The 24,736-nt window shown below is 36.6% G+C and overlaps 2 protein-coding genes across 17 annotated transcripts; one reads left to right on the top strand and one right to left on the bottom strand.

Moving 5' to 3' along the window:
* Nucleotides 1-3,673: 3,673 nt before the first annotated feature.
* LOC147557810 (PRA1 family protein B4-like) lies at nt 3,674-4,965 on the bottom strand. Its single transcript, XM_086659402.1, has one exon. The coding sequence runs from the start codon at nt 4,650-4,652 to the stop codon at nt 3,996-3,998; it is 657 nt and encodes a 218-aa protein (XP_086515528.1). The 5' UTR covers nt 4,653-4,965; the 3' UTR covers nt 3,674-3,995.
* Nucleotides 4,966-15,560: 10,595 nt separating this feature from the next.
* LOC147557809 (protein SIEL-like) lies at nt 15,561-24,723 on the top strand. Of its 16 annotated transcripts, XM_086659398.1 has the most exons (14): nt 15,758-15,950; nt 16,230-16,321; nt 16,374-16,459; nt 17,053-17,185; nt 18,585-19,207; nt 19,287-19,414; nt 19,762-19,842; nt 19,975-20,208; nt 20,471-20,662; nt 22,159-22,299; nt 22,399-22,488; nt 22,568-23,115; nt 23,297-24,249; nt 24,502-24,723. In XM_086659398.1, the coding sequence occupies exons 5-13, from the start codon at nt 19,177-19,179 to the stop codon at nt 24,222-24,224; spliced, it is 2,373 nt and encodes a 790-aa protein (XP_086515524.1). In that variant the 5' UTR covers nt 15,758-15,950; nt 16,230-16,321; nt 16,374-16,459; nt 17,053-17,185; nt 18,585-19,176; the 3' UTR covers nt 24,225-24,249; nt 24,502-24,723. The 16 variants fall into 16 exon arrangements, with proteins under 16 accessions (XP_086515516.1, XP_086515524.1, XP_086515523.1 ...); XM_086659397.1 differs by having other exon boundaries at nt 15,771-15,950; nt 16,374-16,463; nt 17,033-17,201; nt 23,297-24,723; XM_086659391.1 differs by having other exon boundaries at nt 15,774-15,950; nt 18,585-19,414.
* Nucleotides 24,724-24,736: the final 13 nt, after the last annotated feature.

The following is a 24,736-nucleotide window of genomic DNA, read 5'->3' as shown; positions in this document are numbered from 1 at the left end:
TGGAGGTCTTAATGTAAAAGAAAAATGAGGACAAATAAAGAGAGTAGACAAAAAAAAAGGATGGCACAGAAAGAAATAATGAAAAATGGTCAAAATAAAGAGAGTAGACAAAAAAAAAGGATGGCACAGAAAGAAATAATGAAAAATGGTCAAGATGACTAAGTATTTGAAGATGAAAGAGCAGAGGGGATAAGTTTAATTATACTAAAAAAAAATGGTCAAGATGACTAAGTATTTGAAGACGAAAGGAAATAGGGGATAAGATAAATTGTACTAACAAATGGTCAAGATGACTAAGTATTTGAAGATGAAAGCCAAGAAGGCATAAGTTAAATTGTACTAAAAGTGGGTAGTTTGGTCTCGTTTATTTTTCTTTTATTTGTGACATTGGGATAGTAAGTTCAATCACCAATTGAAAAAAGACATCTTCAATTACACATTGGTACAGAGGACAAATTAAAAAGGATTTCAAATTGCCACAAAGAGTAAGTTCAAAAAGGTCTTGGGTATGGAACATAAAGAGTGACGGACCCAGAAAATTTACTTTGTGGAACCACGATTACATTAAATAGCAAAAAAAGAATACTATCATCAATGATCAATCGCGGAGCTTCTTTACGAACCTCCACCAAAGTTAGTTATAAATGTGAATTGTTAAAAAGATATTATGTGGCGTTCAAACCGATGACCTTTATATGTTAAGCAACACTCTGAACTAATAAGTACAAATTATATGTTAGAAAAAAAGATGATCTTTATCACGCAAAAAGATGCTCATGATCCATATTCTTTAAAGAAGTTAAGGAAGTGGCGAAAGAGAGATAAAAGTGACTTTAAAAGAATATTGTTAGAAAATATACATAAAAATGAAGGATGAAGAAGACATAAACGAAATATGGCGGTGCAAATAATTCTACCGGAGGTTGGATGAATTTTAGCAGAAAAAAAATGTCAAACTCGAATTTACAGAAGAATAAGCGCTAATGAAATATTGATCGAAAAATAGGAGTTAAAAATAAAATTTGAGGTGCCAAAAAAAGATGATCTTTATCTTGCAAAAAGATGCTCACGATCAATATTCTCTAAAGAAGTTGGGGAAGTGGCGAAAGAGAGATAAAGTGACTTTAAAAGAATATTGTTAGAAAACTTACATAAAAATGAAGGATGAAGAAGATATAAACGAAATATGGCGGTGCAAATAACTCTACCGGAGGTTTGATGAATTTTAGCAGAAAAAATGTCAAACTCTAATTTTCAGAAGAATAGGCGCTAATGAAATATTGATCGGAAAATAGGAGTTAAAAAAAATTGAGGTGCCAAATTGATAGCGACGAAAAAAAAGATGGGTAAAAAATAAATGGAGAATTTTGAAAACCCCCTTGTAAGTGTCAATGAAAGCGTCCCCTTGAGAGGATGTAAGAAAGAGGTGAGGTTCGAATCCATGTCATACACATGAACAACTGACCCTACTACCATTGAGCCAAATATTGATTAATGATTAATTTTAGCAATTACTTTTACTTTACCAAGAAACGTCCCACAGAATGTTTCACCAAAGTTGATGATTAACTCGGATCGTGGAGCCACGTGCCCCCACGAGCCCCAATGTGGGTCCAACCCTGAACATAAACAAAAGGTCTCAGGCATAGACTTTGGTTAAATAGATAACTTAAGAGCATATTAATTTTGAGCATAAAAATTGACCTTTTAGATTTTTACCCCTAGTCTTCATCTCTTTCTCCCACTCATTTGCGCTCTCTTATCTTTCTCTCTGTTGATGATTATCTCTCTGACTTTTTGGTTCAATACCTCTTTCTCTGTCTCGCTTTATTTATCATACTCTTCAATACTCCTCTCGAGTCCGATACGAAGAAAGAGTTTCGTAGTCGGTCGACAACAATCCATCTCCCTCCCTCCCTCTCTCTGTGTGCTCTAGTGAAAGGGAAGTGTTCACTATCTCACCAAAATTGCGTGAAAGAAAGAAATAGCGAGTGATAGGCCGAGAGAGATAAAAGATAGTGAGAGCGAGATAGTAACTGGGAGAGCAACAAAAAGTGAGAAAGAGAACGACATGAAAGAAAGAGAAACAGAGAAAACGAGCAGAAGAGATACAAAAATGGAGAGAGAAGAGGTGAAAATGGTGGTAGACAGAAGTTGTGGTGAAGGGGAAGATTAGGAGACAAAAGTTTAATCAAGTAAAATTTAGGCTAAACATTGGCTAAACATTTATACGTTCATGCGAGTCATCCAGTGGTGTGGTAAATAGTGGTAATAGCACGCCACCAAAACGGCTCTAAAACAAACAAAAAGGTGTGCCGCACTCCCTTGGACTGTCAGTGGTATACAGGAGGAAGGGCGATGCCCCCAAAGCCGCTGCCTCCAAACACTGCCATGAGTAAGTTGAGAAAAATGGTCATGTTTTGTGTTTCTGGTCTTCAGGAGTGGCAGCTCCCTCTTGAATTATCTCATATAACAATATAAGGGAAAAAAATAATATTATGTCTAGAGTGACTTCTCATTAAGTTGTTCCATGGCCAGGTTTTTTTCCTACTAATACCAGAATTAAGGAAGTAGGGGAAAATCATAACATAAAAAGTCATCGTGGCAGAAGTTGTCTTGGTCTAGCATGCAACTGCGTGCTGCGCCAACAGAAGTAGCTCGATCTCTTCTAAAGGAACTATACAGCTCGATCCCTTCAAAAGGAACTAGTCCAGCCTTTTCAATAACGCTTTGCTTGGTAAGCGCTGCCTACTAACTCGAACCATGCTATTGAGAGAAACAGAGTTCGCATTCCCACCCCTTCTCCTGTGCTGATCACAAACCCAGCGCCCCGAAAAGTAGAAGCAAATTCACAAATGGCAACTACGATACTAGTCAAGATGTGTAAAATTTGATCAAGTCAGTTTTAACACTTACACATTACGCTCTTATCATATATTTGGACCTTCACAGTCGCTCCATTTGCCCTGTCCGGAAGGCCCTGAGCATTTCACTCTCATGATATAGTCATCTCAAGGGAGAACATCCAGTAGATCCACAAGTGAGAAACATATAGCATCCTATATTATGTCCACTACCTACCTACTACTTGCAAACTAAGAACTCGATCACTAAAAAATTCTCGTCTCTCCCTAAACTGAGATCTCTATTACCTAACTCGACGGTTTCTCCAAATTGTTTTTCGCTTATAATCTTGCTCATGCTTTGACAATAGCAAATAGAAGGGATTCCTCAATCAAAATCATAAACACCTCCTAGGCAGGGAACTTCTCTCACCTAGATCACTGTACCAATCTCCCCTCCCTTCCTTTGCTTCAGCAAGAAACTGGGAAGAAGGGTTCCGCCAAGAAACTGGGGAGGAGGGTTCTAATGGTGGTGTGACATTCAATATCATTCTTAAACTAATTTTGGCTAAAAAGAGCATCACAGGTGATATACATTGAGGCCTGAGGATCTGCATCTAGGTTTTTCATACAATTTCATTTTCATTTTTATGGAATCAACCCCATCTCTGTTTATGACAAAGATAAACTCAAAACTGCTTTGAACACCTAAACTAATAGAAATTTCATGGGGAAAAAAAGATGAGCAATTCTTGATACAAATTTGATCTCTAAAATAGATAATAGATTTGCTTTCATAACAAAAATAATAACAGTTTAATAGCAACAAATTTAGGCATAATCGAAGTCGATTTTTTATAAGTTTATGATATGAGAATTACATAGACATAAAGGATAAAATTGAGTAAAATCATGGTAATCACTAAACGAAGTTACATGTATTTCTAATTAAACCAAAATATGCAAAATAGATCTATAGTTCTTCATGTCAGGAGAGACGATCCACAGATAGATCAGAGAAAAATAAAACCCTAAAAATAGCTGGCATATTATCTGATTATAAACGAGTTTGTTTCTTCCAAAATCAGGGTGAAGAAAAACAACTCAAAGTAATGGGATCGAACCTCAAACATATCAGATCTGATTAGATCATCAGACGCGACCGGCGACGGTTTGTGGCGGAGCGGGGGGAGAAGGTGCGGCAACTCCACCAAGGAAGGAGAGGAATCCGACTGAGGCTGGTTCTTGTTCATCAAGAAATAGATCTTCAGGAACCCTAAGTGCACCATGAGCGAAGACAAGCAACATACCAATCATGACAGATGAGATAAGAAGAGATCCGACGCTGGTAAGAAAGATAACAACAAGACTTGATACAGATAATAATCCGAGTGTCTCTTTATCGGTGAAACTACGTCCGAAGAGAACAAGAGGTGGATCTGAAGGTCGGAAGAGGTAGAGAAAGATCCAAGCAGCTAGAAGACATAAGAGAACAATGAGAGAGAAAGGATTCGTGAGAAGAGAGACAGCAACTACAGCGGCAAGAACGGTGAAGTAGTTGATGCGGAAGTAGGTAAAGTTTTTGCGAGCACGAGAAACGCCTTCAGCGAGGGAATCGGGGCGGGAAAAGGCGGAGCGATCGACGAGTTCCGACCATGGACGGCGTTGAGAGAAACCATTGCGAACAGTATCGGAGAGGTGATTGATGAATGCACGGAAAGCAGGTGTGGCGATCGGAGGTTGAGATTGATCTGTATTGGTGACTGTTTGTGAATTTGAGATTGGGAGAGTAGGAGCAGGAGAAGCCATTTTTGGGGATCTAGATGATTAACAAAAACTAGGGCACAAATATGGAGGTGTTCTCTTGTGGAATGAGATTTTTTCTCTTTTAGAGAGAGAGAGAGATGATGAAGGTTGGGAATGGAGTGGAGGAGGGAAAGAGCCAAAGAGGAATTAGAAGCTACTTTGTCGGTGGGGTTATATATAAACAGGAGATCCCAGTTCTTATACCATTAGATTATTAGAATACAATGGAAATGTACGGCTGCGATTTTGACGATACTTTAGTGTAATAGATCGCGATGCAGTCAGTAAGCGTGTTACGCGGGAGGTATGGAAACGGAAGGAAATAGCGTGGAAGAAGAAGAAGAAGAAGAAGAAGAAGAGAAGATTTTCGATGGAGAAACGAGTGTATCCGATCCCATGCGCCAATCAGATCCAAAATGGTTTACCTAAAGTTAGGATGAGTAGATGAGGTAATCATTGATACTTAAACGTTAAGCAAGAAAGAGAAAGTCAATTGCATAACTTTCTTATTACTATTTTTATTTTATTTAAATCGACTAAGGTAGTCATTACTATTAAGGGCGTGGCTGAGATTTTGAAGATCCTGTGTCAAATTTTAAAGAGGCTCTTTTAATGATAAATAAAATTATGAAAATCTCATTAATTAACAGACAAAAGTAATATTAAAATCCTATAAGCAATACTAGTAGCTGGAAAACAATTCATTTTCTTTATCAAATTCAAATGCAACTAGCTTTCTTAACTTCACCAGACAAAATATTTTGCAAGAGCTCTATAAATTATTCATCTTCTTCAACATTAGAATGGTCCCCATTTCTCAAATTATTTGCAAGATTATCGCAAAATATTTTTAATTCACATCACAATATACACTCAACTTTTCTGGTCTTAACAAAACCCGGAGATCTTCTCATATTCTTGGTATTGGTCTGAATCTTCTCTTTAATGAATCAATAGTTTGATCTATTGAGAAAATAAAATAAGGTCGGCGTTTTGGGGAAATAAGAATAATTTTCGGGGTGCAAAGACTTGGTCAAAAATTGGTCAATTTAGTTTGACCAATTTATTTTGTAAGAGTTATTTCTTATTTGGCCCCATACTTTGTGACCAGCTTCCTTTTTGGTCCCTTATTTTTTATAAATTCAAATTTGGCCCCCTATTTTTCATGTAAATGACGTAACTACCCTTCCTTATTTCAAAATAAAAATATTAAAAATAAAAATATTTCCACCTCACCTCTCTCTCTCCACCTCACCTCCCTCTCTCTCTTTTTGGGTTGTTTATTTAGCTTGTTTCGATTTTGAAATTAATTTTTTTAATATTTTTATTTTGAAATTAGAAAGGGAAGTTACGCCATTTACATGAAAATAGGGGGTCAAATTTGAATTTATGAAAAATATGGGGCAAAAAATGAAGCTGGTCACAAAGTAGGGGGTCAAATAGGAAATAACTCATTTTGTAAATTGTTATAGGAAAATAAATCTAGGTACTTAAAAAAAAAATTCAAATTTTGTATGGTTTACTAATTAATTATTCTAATAAACAAACAAAACCTACAAAATCTTCCTAGGGATCACCCAAAAATATTTTTAAAATCTTGTAGGCAACTTCATTAAACCTCCATTATTGTTCTTCAAGTTCTTCATCTTCTTGATTTCTCTTTCTTTATTCTTCAAAATTTTATTTGGTTCGTTACAACTCTTCTTTGAACCATTAAATAACTTTGTCTTTCTTCAAAATCTCAGATTAGTTAGACAATCTTAAACCCTAGAATATGAAAAAAGAACCTACAAAAATTGATAATGTTGTTGGAAGTATAGTTCAAGACAACATCATTAATGAAGGCCAAGAATTATGGTTGGGTTTAGATGATGTTGAAGAGGTAATGGCTTTTATTTTATTTTGATTTTTTTAACCCTAAAATCCCAGCAGGTTCTAAACTTCGAAGGAGTTTCGTGAACATAAGCAGTTTCGTGGTTGTACATATCACGAAACACTTCGTGAGACATTGAGACACAAAGTATTTCGTGGTTAAGGGATCCACGAATCATTTCGTGTCCATATAGTCCACGAAATGGTTCAGTGACCTTTTTTCCTTCTTCAGATTTCTTATGTAATTTTTTTATGTTCATTCTTTTTCAGTCTTTTAAACTTGATTCAAATGCTCCTTCAATGTCCGGAGATGGAACACTTATTCCACTTTTTGTCGATGTATCACATTTATTTCCTGCATGGTATGTAATTTGTTTTCTTTTTGTTATCGTTATTACTGATATATGAGTTCATTCATTTTTGTAAGCACATAATGTATTCTTCTATATTTCACAGTTGTTTGATTCGAGGGATGTGGCAATAGTTTGGTGTACTGAAGTTAATATATAAGCTAGATTTGTTATTGTGAAAAAGGGGGAAAAGTAGTAAACAATGAAAGAAAGGGGGCGTATGCCTTGTTTTGGTGTAGTTGAAGCGGTGTGTTTGGTAGCCACAAAGAAAAAAAATTGGATTTCTAATACGAACACAAGTAAAAGGAGGCGTATGGGTTCTTCTAAATGTGATTGTCCGTTTGATATAAAGTTCAAATATAACGTACTTCATGACAAATAGATTATTGAATTGATCAATAGACACCACAACCACCAATTGTAGAAAAATCTCATAGGTCATGCATATGCAGCTAGGTTTAAAGAAGATGAAATTAGTTATTGAATTAACCTAAAGTGGATCACGCCCCAAAGATATATTGTAGCATATAAAACTAAAAAACGTAACTTCTCTACAAAGAGAACTGTGTACAATGCACAACGAAAGGTCGAAGGGTCGGGTGTGAGGAAAGTGAAGGTAGGTCAGCAATTCAACAGTTTATGCAGTTGTGCATGGAGTGCCACTATGTGGTCAAGTATAGATGTTTTGAAAATTCCAAAGAGGTAAAGGACTTGTTCTTTTCACATCCTACGAGTGTTCAGCTTGCATGGTGTTTCCCTCAGTTTGTTGTCATTGATTGCACTTATAAAACCATCAAGTTCAAACCCACTTTGCTCTAGGTAGTCTCAGCCTCTTCGACTAGGAAGACCTTCACAGTGGCAAACGGATTTATAAGCAACGAAAAGACGGAACACTATACTTGGGTTGTGAAATGTTTGCGACAGTTATATAATGTTCATGACTCTCCTGCTGTATTCATTACTGACAGGGAACTCGCGTTGATAGAAATTGAGAGCGTATTTCCAACTGCGAAACACTTAGAGATCGTAGATAAGGATAAGAAGATGGATGCAAGTGAGAAGAAACTTAAGAAAGATAAAATGGTTGATGAATTTTGCGATGAATGACAACTTGCCACGTAGGCAGATACCGAGGAACTATACAAGACCCATAAGCTCGTAGAGAAATGCACAAAAGTCTCCCTAGAGTTAGTAAGTTATTGTCAAGTTACATGGTTGTCACTCTACAAAGAGAGATTTGTTAATTTTTGGACGAATTAGATAAGGCATTACGACACCCCATCAACAAGTAGAGCTGAAGGAGAACACTGGAGGCTGAAATGTTTCTTGAATAATTCGACGGAGAATTCTGTTTCATGTTAGGAAACTGCTCATAAGTGCTTAGATGTTCAGTTTATTGGTCTCACAGACTCATTTCAGAAAACTTTGACAAAGGTGATGCATGCCCATCAAAGAAAGCTTTTCGACAAATTAAGAAACGTGGTTGCACATGGCGCGATGGATATGATGTTGGAAGAGATGACTCGGGTTGATCATTATGGGAGTGGGAATGTTGCCTTTGTATACTAAGGCGCAGACGTGGGTTACCTTGTAAACATGAGTTGATTGAGCAACTTGCCAGTAACGTTCCTATACCTCTTCATACCATCGATAGATATTGGAGACAATGAACTATGATGACCTACTTGAACATACGATAGTGAGAAAAAGGTGGTTAAAAGCCTCACAACCAGAGAGGGAGCAAATGAGAATTGAACTAAGGTTAATCGGTGTTTCTAAAACAACAAACATGAGGGAACCGCAAGAACCGATTGTTGGAGAAGGTCGACCTTCAAAAAAGCAAAGTCAGAATGATAGGTCGACTAAAAGGAATCAATCTAGCTTTAAGATTTTACAAAAATAGAAAGCGTCAAAAGAGAAATTAGAGAAGAAGTTAGAAAAAGAAAATGCATTGAAGGAGAAATTAAATAAAAAGACAGAAAAAGATAAAGCCTAAAATGAAATTGGTTTTGATGCCATTATTTGGATAAGTTGGGTTACATACCTTCATGCGAGAAATCGTTGCATACCATGACATACCCTTTACAGTTTGTCCGGGAGTAGTAATAGGGAGACGAGATTAAGAAGATATGAAGCGGTCTTCTTTGTTTTCCCATTCCCAAGCAGCTGATGGGAAGCCACATACCTCTTGCTCGTCAATACCGACTTCAGTGGGTCATGAGAGCGAGGAGGTTTTCGAATTGACTGAACTTCCGAGCCGACGGAGGGTTCGTTGAGGATATATTAAAGGGTTATTTCCCAAAAAACCCCCAACTTTGTGACCGGTTTCCTGCCTAGCCCCCTACTTTATCAAAAATACCCAGATGGCCCCTTTTTTCAGATTCTGTTATAACACCGTTAACTAGTCATCACCTCTCTCTCATACAAATCATCGCCTCTCTCTCCCACCTCATCTTCTCGCCGCCTCATCATCTTCAACGGCGAAGGTCGCTGGCCGACCAATTTTCTGGCCGGCGAGCTTCAAACATAATTTTATTTTTTTTACTCTTCTCTCTCTCTCTAAATATTTTTTTATAACTATCTCTCTCTAGATCTGGTTCACCAGATCAATGCCCTGCGAACAGAACTTGAAGGTCTGTTCGCAGGCCATTGAAGCCCTGCGAAACAGACCTTGAAGGTCTGTTTCGGGAGGCCATTAAAAGCCTGCGAAACAGACATTGAAGGTCTGTTTCGGGAGTCCATTAAAAGCCTGCGAAACAGACATTGAAGGTCTGTTTCGGGAGTCCATTAAAGGCCTGCGAAATAGACCTTCAAGGTCTGTTTCTAGAGGCCATCAAAGGCTTGCAAAATAGACCTTCAAGGTCTGTTTCGAGAGGCCATCAATCTGGTTAACCAGATCTGATTCACCAGATGTGGTTCACCAGATCTAGAGAGAGTTATATATTTTATTTTATTTTTAGAGAGAGAGGGAGAAGAGTTAAAATTTTTTTATATTTGAAGGTCGCGGGTCGGAAAATTGGTCGTCCGGTGACCTTCGCCGGTGAAGATGATGAGGTGGCGAGAAAATGAGGTGGCAGAGAGAGGTGATGAGTTGGATGAGAGAGAGGTGATGACTAGTTAACGATTTTATAACAGAATCTTAAAAAAGGGGCCATCTGGGTATTTTTGATAAAGTAGGGGGTAGGCAGGAAACCGGTCACAAAGTTGGGGGATATTTGGGAAATAACCCTATATTAAACCAACGATATCGAAACAGACAATTATCTCATGGTAGTATAACAACTCGTCAGCCTTATAATGATCTCCATACTTCACGCAAGGATCCTAAGAAACCTCCCCCCAAACAACTTAAATTATAAATATTCATTTCGAAGTAACTGGAATTATTTTACGCATGAAAATTATATGAAGTATGTGACTACTTCTGTAGCTATCATGTTGTCAAGCTTCTCCCTAAAATCCATAAGTGCTTTTCTAGCTTGGGGTTCCTAGCAGGCTTAGGTTGTCATTTCTCAGCAAATGGCAACCCTTATTGAAATTCTGATTTAACATTCCGTCCATCAAGGCTAGGAAAATGCTCGTAAATCCAAACCTAAGAAAATGATCTAGAGATTTAGTAAACTAATTTTAAAATAATTGAAAATAATTAATTTATTGAGTACGAAATTCTCACGTACCATAAGAAGGGTAAAACATCCACCCATTTATTTCACTTCAAACCTGGTTGCAATTAACATTTGATGCAGCAGGTTAGCAAGGCAGACGGAACCCCATGAGTAGTTATGGACCTTGTCCAACTCTTCAAAACACTGAAGGTATTGAACAGTCACCCTATTCCCGCTCTTGTCGGGGCAAATACAAGATTCAACAACGTAAAGTATATACGCCCTTGCGGAATACTCCTTCTTCTGCCTCACATGATTATTCTTTAAATGTCCAAGTGTTTCCTTTAGAACTCTAGTTTCACTGTTTTCAAATTCCCGTTCTTTAAAGCTCCCCTCGCCTCATTACGGGCAAGTCCCTGAGTTCTATTCATCAAAGCTAACATTTCTTCCAAGTTCATTATACCACTTGTTACACCATTTACCGCATCTCCATCAACCGGGAGATCGACGATGTGTTTCACAGTGAAACTAGAGTTATGGACCTTGTCCAACTCTTCAAAACACTGAAGGTATTGAACAGTCACCCTATTCCCGCTCTTGTCGGGGCAAATACAAGATTCAACAGCGTAAAGTATATACGCCCTTGCGGAATACTCCTTCTTTTGCCTCACATGATTATTCTTCAAATGTCCAAGTGTTTCCTTTAGAACTCTAGTTTCACTGTTTTCAAATTCCCGTTCTTTAAAGCTCCCCTCGCCTCATTACGGGCAAGTCCCTGAGTTCTATTCATCAAAGCTAACATTTCTTCCAAGTTCATTATACCACTTGTTACACCATTTACCGCATCTCCATCAACCGGGAGATCGACGATGTGTTTCACATCGTTAAGTGTGATCATCATTCCCAAAACGGTAAATGGAAGGTGTTGGTCTAATCATACTTGAAGATTATTATTTGATGAAGAAGCTTTTGAACGCACCATACTTGAAGCTTATATAGGGATCAAAATTTGTTGATGTCTGTAGGTTTTATTTTTCCCTCTTACCTGTTGACTGTTAAAGAGAAGAAGAAGGCCAAGAAGAAAGTGGGGGCTGGGATAGGAGAAGGCCTAAGAGAAAATGACCTAACAGAAAAGAGTAAAAAGTATTTGGACTTGTATAAAACTTTAATTTAGGATTTCCCAAAAAAATTGTTTCCCCGGAAAATCTTCAAAATTTCGCATCTTCCCTTTAAAATTTTACACCTCGGAAGCTATTCTTGTTTCCCCAAAGCGTTGGCCTAAAATAATGAACTCTAAAATATTCTTCACCTGATTGTGAAACTAGTTCTGATGATCCATTATCAATCTCGTCAAAAAGTCTTTTTCGTCAAATGTCACGCCTCTCGGGAAATACAACATCAACTTCTATTTCAATTGCAAGTCTCTTAGCATCGACCATGGCCTCTTCAAACCCTGTTTGTATTGCTTAAACGTAGCAATTAAGCCTCTTACTATGGCGACATCAATATGTATATCTTCTGACTGCAAACTTTTGCTGACCTTGTTTTTTTGTAACCAATATTTTGTACCAAATAGTGGTTCCCAATAAAAATTCAAAATTGCTAAGCTCGCGTCTTGCAATAGAATTTGCTTCACTTTAGTTTTAGCTTCATCGTCACTTGTTCCTAATTCGAATAAAGTTTTTCTGATTTGTTGAGGTTGTGTTATAATTGCTTTGACACTTTCAACACGGCTTTGCCAACGTGTTTTTGACAACGGTTTTAGAATAACTCCTAGCTTATCCTTTAAAATTTGTCAACGCTTTGTAGAATTTGCAAACAATGTATAGATTCGTTGTATAACTCAAAAAAAATCCTTAGCTTTATTATAACAATTTGCTATATCAGAAAGAGTTAAGTTGAGACTATGACAACCACATGGAGTATAAAATGCTCTAGGGGTTAATATCTAGGAGTCTTTTTGTACCCCTTGCTTGCACCCTTTCATATTTGATCCATTATCAATCTTTGCCCTCTCACATCATCTATCTCAATATCAAAAGTCTTTAAGGCAGTTTGTAGCTCTTCAAATAATCCGACTCTAGATGTATAATTCACATTAAAAAAATTCTAAGAAACATTGTTGTACCTTTACTGGAGTAGGACTCGTATACACGCATCTTATGACCAAAGCCATCGGCTCTTGGTGATTACTATCAGGAGTGCAATCAAGAATGATTGAAAAGTATTTAGGTTCCCTTACATTTTTAAGAATTGTGTTTCTAACTTCAGACGACAACATTTGTATTAACTCATTTTGAATTATATTACTGAGATAATGAGATCGAATTTCATTATTCTTAATCCGACGAAGATGTTCCTCCATAATTGAGTCATGTTATGCAAGCATATCAACAAAACCCATAAAGTTTCCGTTGCTTTTTTCACCAATTTTCTTCCACGAAATGCCAGAGTATACTTGACAAGATGTTCTATTATTGAAATTAACCTTCGCAATAATAATCTCCCATGTTCTTTCTCTTTTCTAATTGCATCTTGCACAACTTTGTCTATTGGCTCGCTTATTCTTAATTGAACTTGTGTTTCAATGCAAAGAGCCATATTAGCAATGTGTTAAATGCTAATTTCATGTTCTTTAGGCCTCACACTAAGATGTCTCCAATCTCCGTATCCTTCATTTGCTAATTTATTTCTCTAAGGTCCTTTCTTGAACAATTTACAACGAAAACAGAAAACTTTATCTGCATATTTTGGGTACACAAACAGATTTTGATCATATTTTGCTCCATTTGGTAAGTGTCTACGGTAGATTTCCGAAGAAAACTGCCTTTTTGTACCATCATTTGGAACCCTTCAGTTATTGATAGGTCTATAGCATGATCTTTTTCAATTACAAGGTCTTTTTGTTTTGCATCTAAAGTATGCTAAAGTCTTGGATCATATATATTTTCGGATATTGGGTCATTTTCTTTTTCATGAGATTCATCAAGAACACTATCAACTAAAACTTCATTATTTAAGTGTTCACCATCAAAGTAATTATAACGACTCTTACTATGGTCTATGCCACCGTTAAATTCATTTCCATTGCTATCATTATCATTTTCATTTTGTACACAATCTTCATTTAGTTCTTCACTGTTCTGTTCGGGTACTTTTGGTTGTTCTTTAACAACAAATCTATCAAGAGTTCCTCTTTGTGACTGTATCATTTGCTGATCTTTTGCTTTTGCTTGACGTTTGGGATACCCTAATTTTTGTTTCTTTGGTGCCATCTTGACTTAACTGTATATATAGAATATAAAAAATTAGGACTCATTTGTCAACAAAACATAATATATGTTTTTTATTGTGTGAAAAAGTTGAGATAATGTTAAGTAAATGAATAATAAATAACAGAAATTTAGAAGATTTTTTTTAATAAAATTAGAGAACAAAATGAGTTGAAAACATTACCGGGAGGTTGAAAATCTCGGAGATGATGTTGTCTTCCTCTAATTAATATCACATAACTTTAAAGTAAAAAAAGATCTAAATAATCATAGTTTTTCGAAAGATAACTGCATTAAACTTCTAAATAGGTAACGTTACAAAATATTTAAACAAAATTACAAAAATAAATAATTTCATAATATAATTCCGATTCGTAAAATATTCTTCATTCAGTGGCTTGCAAATCTGAGAGCTAATCTTGAAAATGCTATGGAATTTGATCTTAACAGACTGTCTGATTAAGTGAAATATGAAGATATGAATGTAGCATCGTGTAGCATTGAAGATGGATAAGACGAACACCTAAAATTCGAAAAGGCAATAAGGATGTTCGCTGGGAGAACCAAAACGTGATTCTGAGTTACTTAATTAAGATTAATACTATAGTACAACGAAGATGAACTCTTGAGACGTAAGGTTTGATTGGAGGGTAAAAACGGCCAACATTTGGCCAGTAACCAATCCAAAAATATACTAGTGAAAGAAGGGTGGGATGCATGTAAACACGGGAGACATATGTGTGACTAAAATGAATAGCCAATCAAAAAGAATAGAAGTTGGCCAGCACACGATAACAAGTTATAATGATGATAGAACAACAAAAAAAAATAACCATGAAGAGTAAACATGACTGGTAATAAAAAAACAAGAGTTGATTGGAAGATGAAATGGTGTTTGGTTTATGTAGGCTAATGGTGTCTTAATCTCATCTTCTTTCCATCTAGACTATCTCTTGTTTTCTCTTTACGAGAGACAAGAAGGCAACTAAGTTAATCTAACTTAAAGTGAAGGAAGCCTGTGAGTATAATATAACTAGGGTTCGTCAACATTTGGTTGCCTAAGTGGTCGATGCATGGTGTTGACATAAACTCCAAAACTGTCCCAAATTCAATTCCAAAAGAGGTGGCATTCATGGTCTATTGAACTTGAGTTATTAAAGGTATAAATAAAGTAGTTTAGTTGGACTTTAGGTCTGGTAGGTCAGTCGGCTTTAGGTCGTTGTTTATTTTGGCCCGTTTTTGTAAAAGTTTAACTTTGGCGGTTATTGTATTTATTAGATCTCGTTGATGTATCAATTCCATTGCAATGACTATTGCAGTCATTTTACAAAACAAACAGGTGGGTGATTTGGGGAAATATATAAATTATACGGGGGCATAGAGTTTTGGGTGGAATTTTTTTTAGAACTTTTTGTTTCCTCCAAACACTTAAACTAACTGCTTCCCTGTTCTTCCTCTCCCACTTCCACTATGGATTCCGACCACCTCCACCATAAAATCCGACAACCTTCACAACAAATTCGGTGAAAATTCTGGCGACACTTTGAAGACAACACTTCTTCCTCCCATCTTCCCTCTTTTTTTTGCATTCTCTCTCTCTCTCTCTCTTTCCGTCACTCTCTATATCTCCGACGAAGAGGAGAAGCCCTGGTTTTGTCTGGAGACCAGACGAGACCAGATCTCGTGTGGTCGTTTGGTTTGCAGACGAAATCAGATTGATTTCGTCTAGAAACCAGAAGTCCGACGAAGGAGTTCCTCCCCTTCGCCGAAGCTAGAGAGAGAAAAGAGAGCGAGGTGAAAGAGAGAGAGAAGGGAGCGAGAAAGAGAGAAGAGAGAGATGAGAATCTCCAGCGAGTTTGTCGAACGGTGACTATACCGATGATATGAAAGGAATGGTGTGTGGGAGAATATTTTTAGTTTTCCACTCTTTCATATTTTATTCTCCGGAAAATTTTCTTATTTCCCTAAATCACCCACTAAAAACAAAAAGTATAACTAGGGTTCTAAATGACCAAATTTGTTGATGTAATATCGTCTTAAAAGAATGGAGCCGACGCTAATATTCAAATTTATGAATCCAAATGAAGTAAGGGGCCGACGCTAACAAATTAGGGTCGGTTTCGTGATTTTCGTAAGAGAGTAGGGGTAATTGGGTACTCCACCTGCTGTAAACTTTTTCTTTTTTCAATTTGGGTCGGTTTCGTGATTTTTAGTTTTCGCAATTACTGAAACCCCCACCTTTTCATAATACACATTACTGAAACCCCCACCTTTTCATAATACACTTACTGAAACCCCCACCTTAAGAAAAGGTGGGGGTTTCAGTAAGTGTATTATGAAAAGGTGGGGGTTTCAGTAATGTGTATTATGAAAAGGTGGGGGTTTCAGTAATGTAAATTATGAAAAGGTGGGGGTTTCAGTAATTATAAATAAAAGGTGGGGGTTTCAGTAATGTGTATTATGAAAAGGTGGGGGTTTCAGTAATTCTCCCTTTAAATTCTCAAATCTACTATGGACACCACAACAGCAAGGAGCCGAGAGAGCAAGTGAGCAACTAGTTCTAACCTTCTAGGGTTTATCTTTGATCTCCACTTTCTCTCTCAAGTCTCAAGGATTTCTGGCGAGGGTTTATCTTTAATCGACGACAGCAAGAAGCCTAGCTGCTTAGCAACTAGGGTTCTTAAATCTTCACTTTCTCTCTCAAGGAATCGGTTAGTATAATTTTTCTCATTTTTAGATATAATTTTGCTTCGACTTTTATGAAATTCATCAAGAAATTAATGAGTTTCATTCAGAATCATGGAGATGGTTTAAGTTGTAGACCAACTGTTTGATGAAAATCCTCTTACTTTGTTATAAGTTTTAAATCTTAGACTATTTCATTACTTGATGTCTAATTGTCAATTGACATTGTTTATCCGTTCATATTTAGTTTATTTGATTGTGATTGATATTGGTTGATGTATGATTCATGTTTAATTGATATTGGATTGATACTGATTTATGTTTAGGAGAAACCACGAAGTTAAAGCTTAGCCTTGTCTAAGTTAAAATCCTGGCTCCACCCCTGAATGAAATAGATGGACTGAAACCGTTGGCTACAGATAATGCCTAGGAAGATTCCCTTCTAGTTGCGATTAGACGCCTGTAATGTCTAAACCAGTACTGTTGGACTTCAAAGTTATGAACCAATAAGGCAAACTTCAAAATTGTTAAGAACGCTCTATTAAAAGTTCTGAATGAATTAACCCCCGCTAAAAGCTCAGAACTTGTTCTTCAACGAGTCGATTTTCCTCCTCAACAGGTATTTTCTTTTTCAACAAGTTGATTCTCTTCACGGGAAGCAGTGATTCTCACTGCCCATACAATCCATTGAAGATGACTAGAGCAAAGAGAGCCAAAGATTCCATTACTAAAGATCCATCACAAGAAGAGAGGTATTTTTCAAATTTTGTAGTTTTTGTTCAAAATTTTCTCCCTTCTATAGTTTGTTTCGTTGTTTGGATTCAACATTTTAATTGCTTGATCTCCATTACCTTTATGAAAAGCCCTACTCGACTGGTTTTCTGGTTGATTCTTTGATTTCCTGGGTTTACTACAAAGCCCTAGGAATTGATAAAAGTATGATTTTGTATCTTGTCTAGCCCACGAAACCCATGCCATAATCTCCGTGGGCTAGCTATGAAACATGAAAGCTGCTGCTCCTTGCTATTTCTTTCAGTTTTGCTGTTCATAAGTTTCAGTTGATTTTGAACAGAGGTTTGGTATCCATACTTTGTACTTCAATTTTGCTTTGGAAAGTTGAGTATAAGATTGAACCTTTTACAAAAGTATTTGGCAAGTCCAACTACAGATTCATGAGTATATTCAGATTTCAGTTCAGTCATAAAAGGACAATTGTACTTCAGTACTTGAAGTACTTGTGTTAACTTGACTTGTTTGTCTGTTTTTGGTTGTGTCTTTGATTTTCAACTTCATGATGTAATTCTCAGTTGTGTGTCTCTTTTTCGTTGGGTCTGTTTTGGGCTTGAAATTCATGAGAAACATAAACACCACCCCTAGAACACAAGAGAATTTTTAATGACCCTTCGCCTTCTTTGTTTACATTCTTTTCATTTCTTTTTTTGGTCCCTTTAAAAATCCTTTGGTCCTACCATAACAATTCATTTGGTCATCGTAAATGGAGTGAAATATGTGTATATAACAGTGTGTTTGTGTGTAAAATTTCCCAAAAATTTCCCCTCCAAATTTATGTAGTAGACCACCCCCACCCATGTGACAAAAATGTCGAAAAATTTCCTCTCTCTCTCTCTCTCTCTCTCTCTCTCTCTAATGGTTCTGTTAATAGAAAAATTTGCTGTTAGCTGCTGTAAGTTAGTTTGTAGATGTGCTCTTGACATTGATGTAACCCTATTAGTTTGAGTGTTTTTCTGAATGTATAATTTCAACTTCCAAACGTTTATCTGAGAAAACAAATATGGCGAAACTAGTGCTGGTTTCGTGTATGATTTTAATTTAGAGTATGCTTCTTTGTGTTTCTTTTGATTGATGGGTACTACTTAAGTTCAAAGTTAATCTTTGTCATAGATTAAAATGGTTCTTTACAACTACATTTATTTGTGCTCAATTGTTGTTTGTGAAAATGCCCAAGTAATGACAGAAAGCATGGTTCTTTATCATCTGTATACAACATTATTTTGTTAATACTATCCCATTGTGCTTTCTTTTACTGTTTGATTAACAACTCAGTGTTGGATTGTCTATTAAATTGCAGAGTGGAGACTAGTATTTGGATTGTCTATTAAATTGGTCTTTTATGGTTTCATCACCTTACAGGTTTTATTGCCTAAAAAGAATGGGAAGTTCTGAAATTTCACCAACACGACAAGGCCAGCATAAGGAATTTGTATAACATACCATTTAAGTAGGTCTTACTCAGTTCGGAAGGAAACACTAATAGCATGGAACAACATGTTTTGGGGAATGCTGATTTTGATAACCTAATAACAAGCTTCTCTTCTGATCATTTTACTACTAGTACACAGCGACTCCCCTGTCCTCTTCAATCCTTAGCCTCCCTCAGAGCACTCATTATCAATCCTTCAACTTCCGACAAAATCATCTCTCTTGTTTTTGAATCCCTTGCCCGATTTCTGCAACGTGATCGAGAAATTAACCTTATCCAACTCCACTACCATGTCCTCAAGCTTCTGTCTGACCTAGCTCTTCGACACCGCCACTTCTCTCATGTCGTCTTTGACACTGTCCATTCATACGTATTTTCCCAGGATCCTAATCTTAGTGTCTTATCCTTGTCAGTTCTCCTCACCATCGCAGAGAGTGATGAAAGCTTTTTTTCCGCCATTAAAGAACTCAATGAAGATTATCTACTATCTCTTTGCTTAAGCCCCTCTATAACTACTCGGTCATGGATTCTTCTCAACGCCTTGAAATTTCAGGTTAGACCTTCTCTCTTAGTTGCCGTTTTCTTAAGGTTTACAAGTGACCCGCATCCTTACATGAGGAGAATTGCTTTAGATGGGTTAGTCACTTTAAGCAAATCATCTGGTATTGAAAGCTGTGGATTGGTTGGGGAATGCTACGATCGTGCAGTTGATCTTCTTCTTGATTCAAATGATTACGTGAGGTCAGCCGCCATTCACGTGGTAATGAATTGTTGTTATCAGTTTCTTAATTCAGGGCTCATCTATAGTATTAGTTTGATCTTATATGTTTCATATTTGCAAGTTAACCTGATCAATTCATCATCTTCATATGCTGTTGATAAACTTTTTGGATTCTCAGCCATCTTGATGCTGTTCTTAGTGATGGTTATAAAAAATGCAGTAGCATTGATGGTTATGATCTTCACTTTGGATATTCTTTGTTTGCTTTAGAAAACTCTTATGAGGAAAGGAGAATGTTGTCCACCTCCAACATGGATTGCACGATTTACGTCATTGTCTAACACAGCTTTCTCTTTTCTGCTAAAAAAATGTCATTTTGTATCCAGGTTACGGAGTGGTACCAAAAGGTGACTGTCTCTGATACTGATGTTGCTGACGGAGATTGGTTTGATTCAGCATTTGTTCAGGTAATCTTAGTCTAAGAAATAGTTATAGCTGCTCATCCAAACATGCCTTTATTGTTATTTTCTGTTGCTAGAAGATGCTTGGAATTCATGTGCAATCCTTCTTCCTTAAGTGCTGGATTTTGTCTTATACAGCTTTGTTCAATGGTAAGAGATATGAGTATGGAGGTCAGGAATGAAGCTTTTCTTGCGCTTGGGAAAATAAAATTGGTATCTGAGGATATACTGTTGCAGACCCTATCGAAAAAAGTCCTAGGGATCATAAAAGAAAGAAAACTTCCGCGGAAGTGTGCTACCAAACAGTTGGACTTACTAGCATCGAACGCTGCTGGTGCTTTTGTACATGGACTTGAAGATGAATTCTTTGAGGTAATTTTGATCCTCTACGGGATTTTACTTCACCTGTGTTTTTCTTGTAGGCTTCAGATATAACACAGATGGATATTTAATCTCCTGAAATTGAAGCATGCGCTGCTTTACTTTACAAGAAGTCGTTTTGATAGTCTGAAATGGTTTCTACACACCACACTTGGCAATAAAAACGACCACCTTGACGTTCAATTTTAGTTATCTTTAGCTTCAATTTAATTTTGTTATGCACTTGCCTCTTGTACATATGTTACTTTTAAAGGTGAGGAGATCAGCCTGTAAGTCGCTGGGGATTCTAGTAGCTTTCTCTGTCCAGTTTGCGCGTGATGCATTAAACTTGTTGATGGACATGCTGAATGATGATTCGATGGTAGTTCGGTTGCAAATATTGGATACAATGTATCAAATGGTGAAGTCTAATCGACTAAAAGTGCAAGAGATCCACATGCATATGGTATACCTCTTGCTTCTTTAGGTCTCATTTGGATAAACAAATTTTGTTTTTGCAGTTGCGTATCTTTTAGCACTTCAGTTTGAGTGTTTAAAAAGAAACTAAATTTGACTGTGTGGTAATATCCTAAGAAAGCGTTAGCATGATACATTTCGCAAAAATAAGCTAAAAGTGTATTTTAAAACAAATACATATTATTTTTTTTTGGTGCATAACCAAACCACTAAAGACTATTGTATTCTAACAAACATTAGAATAAAGTATAGAAAAGATAAATTTATATGAGAATTCAGCGAAGAAAAGCACTACTAGTTGAAGAGGGAAAACATAATTTTTGTAAAAGATAATAATAGTTATGAAAAAATAAATAATAATTAAGATAAATTTTCTGTTAATATATTACTTGCTTTTTATTTTGTTTGTGCTTGGTCTGGTGGTGGTGAAATAGCAAGAGAGAGACAAAGGGAGAGAGGAAAATGTAATGATTTAAGAAGAGGTTATGTGGATAGAGAAAGGCAATATTTATGAAAGAGGACTTAAAAAATATGTCTAAGGAGAGAAAGTGATAGGTAATGGTTTTAAAGAGAGAAAGAAGAATTGAGAAGCTAGGTGCACAGAAACCTATTACGCTGGGTGTAGAGAGAGAGAGAGAGAGAGAGAGGGACTGAGGGAGAGGGGCACGAGTCACTTCGTGTTTGAAGGTGTGAGTGATTTTTAGCTTCCCGAAAAAGCTACAACTAAGCCACAATTTGTGGCTTTTGCTTTTTCCCGTGAAAAGTACATTTATGGCTTTTAAGAAGCTAATTTTTGTATCTCAACGCAACAAAACAACTAAGCATATTTAAAATCAGTCAAAAGGTAGCTTTCGACCGATCTTAAGAACATCGATTATACTATGCCCAACCATAATCCCGACCGGAGTACGTTCTCTCACTAAATCTGGCCCGGTCACCTACCCTCGCCGGGAGTATAGCCGGGCACAAAGTCATTAATCTATTAAGAACATTTTGCATGGATGTGGGGACATGTAGCCAAGAAGATCAGTTTGATCATCCTTTCATTAAATTTACTTAACCAAATTAAAGAAAATTTATACTTCCTACGTCTCATTTTGTTTGGGTGTTATTCCTTTTAAGGAAGTCCCAAAATGTTGTCCAGTTACTTTAAATAAGATTCATTTATTACTAACTTTACTGGCATTTCTCAATCTACCCCTTACTTTTAATAATAATAATAAAACGTTGCAATCGGTTCAACACTACTTCCAACATGGTAGTTATTGTAATACTCTAAATACTTAAATATGGGTAATTTAGGAAAATCTTTTTTAGTTAGCAAGCAATAAATGAAAATCCTTAATAAGTTGAATCTCCTAAAAGGTCAAACAAAATCGGACGGAGGGAGTATGTTTTAAGATTTGATGAATGAATTCTTTACTGTTTCCAAGTATATAACCATATTTCTCATCGCGGTTTATACTTTATCGCACTTTTCTGCAGTTTCTTGGTACCCTAGTTGATGTGAGTACCTTGATAAGAATTGAAGCCAGAAATGTTCTCTGTTACGTCAAACTGACAAATATGGATATTTTCAAGTCATCAATTGATGGTCTTCTATCCAATTTGGAGACCTATCCTGAGGTGTGCATCCCCATTAATCTCAAATTCAGTTTATTATGTATGATACTACTTCCTTGGGCACATCGTTGGTATATATGACTCTGTTTTCTTTCCTCCCAGGATGAAGCTGATATCTTCTCTGTGTTATTTCATATGGGTAGAAACCATGCAAAATTTGCGAGTAGCTTCATCAAAGAAGTGTCTCAAGAAGTTAGTTTCTAAATTTATTTTCTATACATTCAGAATAACCGAGTGAAAATAATGATTTTTATTTTTCCTCTTTTATCAGATAGAACCTTCATGTGAAGGGGAGCTGAGCCTCGATAATGCAAGAGTAACTGCAATACTTGTATTAGCCATTTCGGCAACTTTGACACGTGAACGTCATTTATGCACTGTTCCAGAGAAAGTTTTTCCATATGCAGTTCCTTTTCTTGGGAGAATCTCCCACTCTTTAGGAGATGTTGTAACTCAAGACACACTATTGGCTTATTTATCTCAATCCAGTAGAATTATGCATTTTCCTGATGCTGATACATTTGAAGAGGATCATCTTTTCTTGCCTGGATCTGGAAGAAAGCTTCCAATTCATAATATAGATGAGATTATTGATCAAGTAGAACCGCTGCAACAAATCAGTAACCAAACCTCTGAAATGCTGTCTCAAGATAATATGTGGGACTTAAGGCAAACAATTTCAGCTCTAGTATGTCAACAGAGAGTCACTTCCATGCATGAAGAGGCAGAAAGAAATGTAAATTTCATCCTCGGAGTGGTCGTGGAGACCTGGCAGTCAATAAAGTTAGGATTCTTAGATGAAGTACAGATGACATTGAGGTTCTATTCCAAACTATTTTCTCCTTTGTCTTTATTTATAAGCGCAAATGGCAGCTAGTAATCCTCAGAAAGAGATATTTAGTTTCCTATAGCCATTCTTAAATTTTCGTCAAGCCTAATTATGTAAAAGCTTTGCTTTCTTCATGTTGATTGAATCTTTCCTACTTGTTCTTATGTATAGGAGCTGTAAGGAAGAGCTGCAAACTATAGCTGTTGATTCGCGTGGACCTACCGGTTTGTTGGCATTTGCATCTCAATATATTCGGGTGGTCAAACTTCTAGCAAAGACATGGATTCATGTTATGCCATTAAAAAGAATTGATAGCTATAGAACAGAAATGCTGGATCTTTTATTAGAAAAGTTAGATACTAGTCTTAGAAAACTGATGCATGGGTATTCAGGTTTCAGTAAAAAAGAAGAGTTGCATATCTTAGAGCTGATACTTCTCACTTGTGTCCTGAGGTTGCCGATGGTGGAAATATGCTGTCAAAACAAGACATTGAAGAGATCACGATCTACTTTATCGCGTATGGAGCTTATTTGTGAGGCTGAATCTATTAAACCCTCTGCATTTGCTGAAGAACTGAAGAAGGTATTTAGTGAAATTGGATATCAGGATGCTTTTTCCTACTCAGTTCCTTCAAAAAAATTACTTGAAGTATTCGCCCTTGAACAAGCAGCATTCAGTGGAAGATTAAAACAAATCAAGGGAGAACTGGATATACCAAGCAATGATTCGGAAAACCCTCTTCCTTTCATTTCCGGATTGCCTGCTGGTATTACGTTTCATATGAAACTATTGAACATCTCAAGCGAAGATAAATTGTGGATAAAGATGTCTGTGGAGGATATGTGTCAGTATGTATACCTGGATCGTAACCAAATTGAAGAACAGGATGAGATCAAGAATGTCATGTTAAATGTACCTTTCTATAGAACTCCAAAAGCAGCTTCGTTCTCGTTGAGAGCATGTATTGGTAAGGAGTGTCCATCTGAAGATGTTAGTCGTCTTGTAAAAGGCTGCGGCGGACCAAAGGGCGACCTCATATTTATTAGCAATGAGAAAGAAGTTTTCATGGCTGCAACTAAGATGAACCAAAATCGGTAGGAAGTTTAAGGTTGCAAAAACAGAAGTGTTATTCTGACATCATTGAGACATTTGGTCTGAATGGGAAGGAGAAAGCTATTATTCTTCAGTCAGATTCTTCGAAAAAGTTCAACGTCGGTCCTTTTGGTTATGGAGGAAAAGCTGTATAACGTAAGATTTGAACCTGAAGTCTACTATGTTAATATGAATTTATCAGTTACAGGTCTTTTAAGTGATTCCAAATGCAAATTTATGACTCTTTTTTGTACGTGTGCTACATATTCATTTCTGTCTTAAGTGTTATTCTGGCATCACTAGAGGCATTTGGTCTGAATGGGAAGGAGAAAGCTATTATTCTTCAGTCAGATTCTCCGAAAAAGTTCAATGTTGGTCTTTTTGGGTATGGAGGAAAAGCTGTATAATGTAAGATTTGAACCTGAAGTCTACTATGTTAATATGAATTTATCAGTTATAGGTTTTTTAAGTGATTCTGAATGCAAATTTATGACTCTTTTTTGTAGTTGTGCTACTAT

The sequence above is a fragment of the Eschscholzia californica genome, unplaced genomic scaffold (genome assembly GCF_041429995.1).
Source record: "Eschscholzia californica isolate CP2 unplaced genomic scaffold, dmEscCali1.0.p SCAF_2, whole genome shotgun sequence".
Taxonomy (NCBI): Eukaryota; Viridiplantae; Streptophyta; class Magnoliopsida; order Ranunculales; family Papaveraceae; genus Eschscholzia; species Eschscholzia californica.
This window is presented reverse-complemented; position numbering and strand designations above follow the sequence as displayed.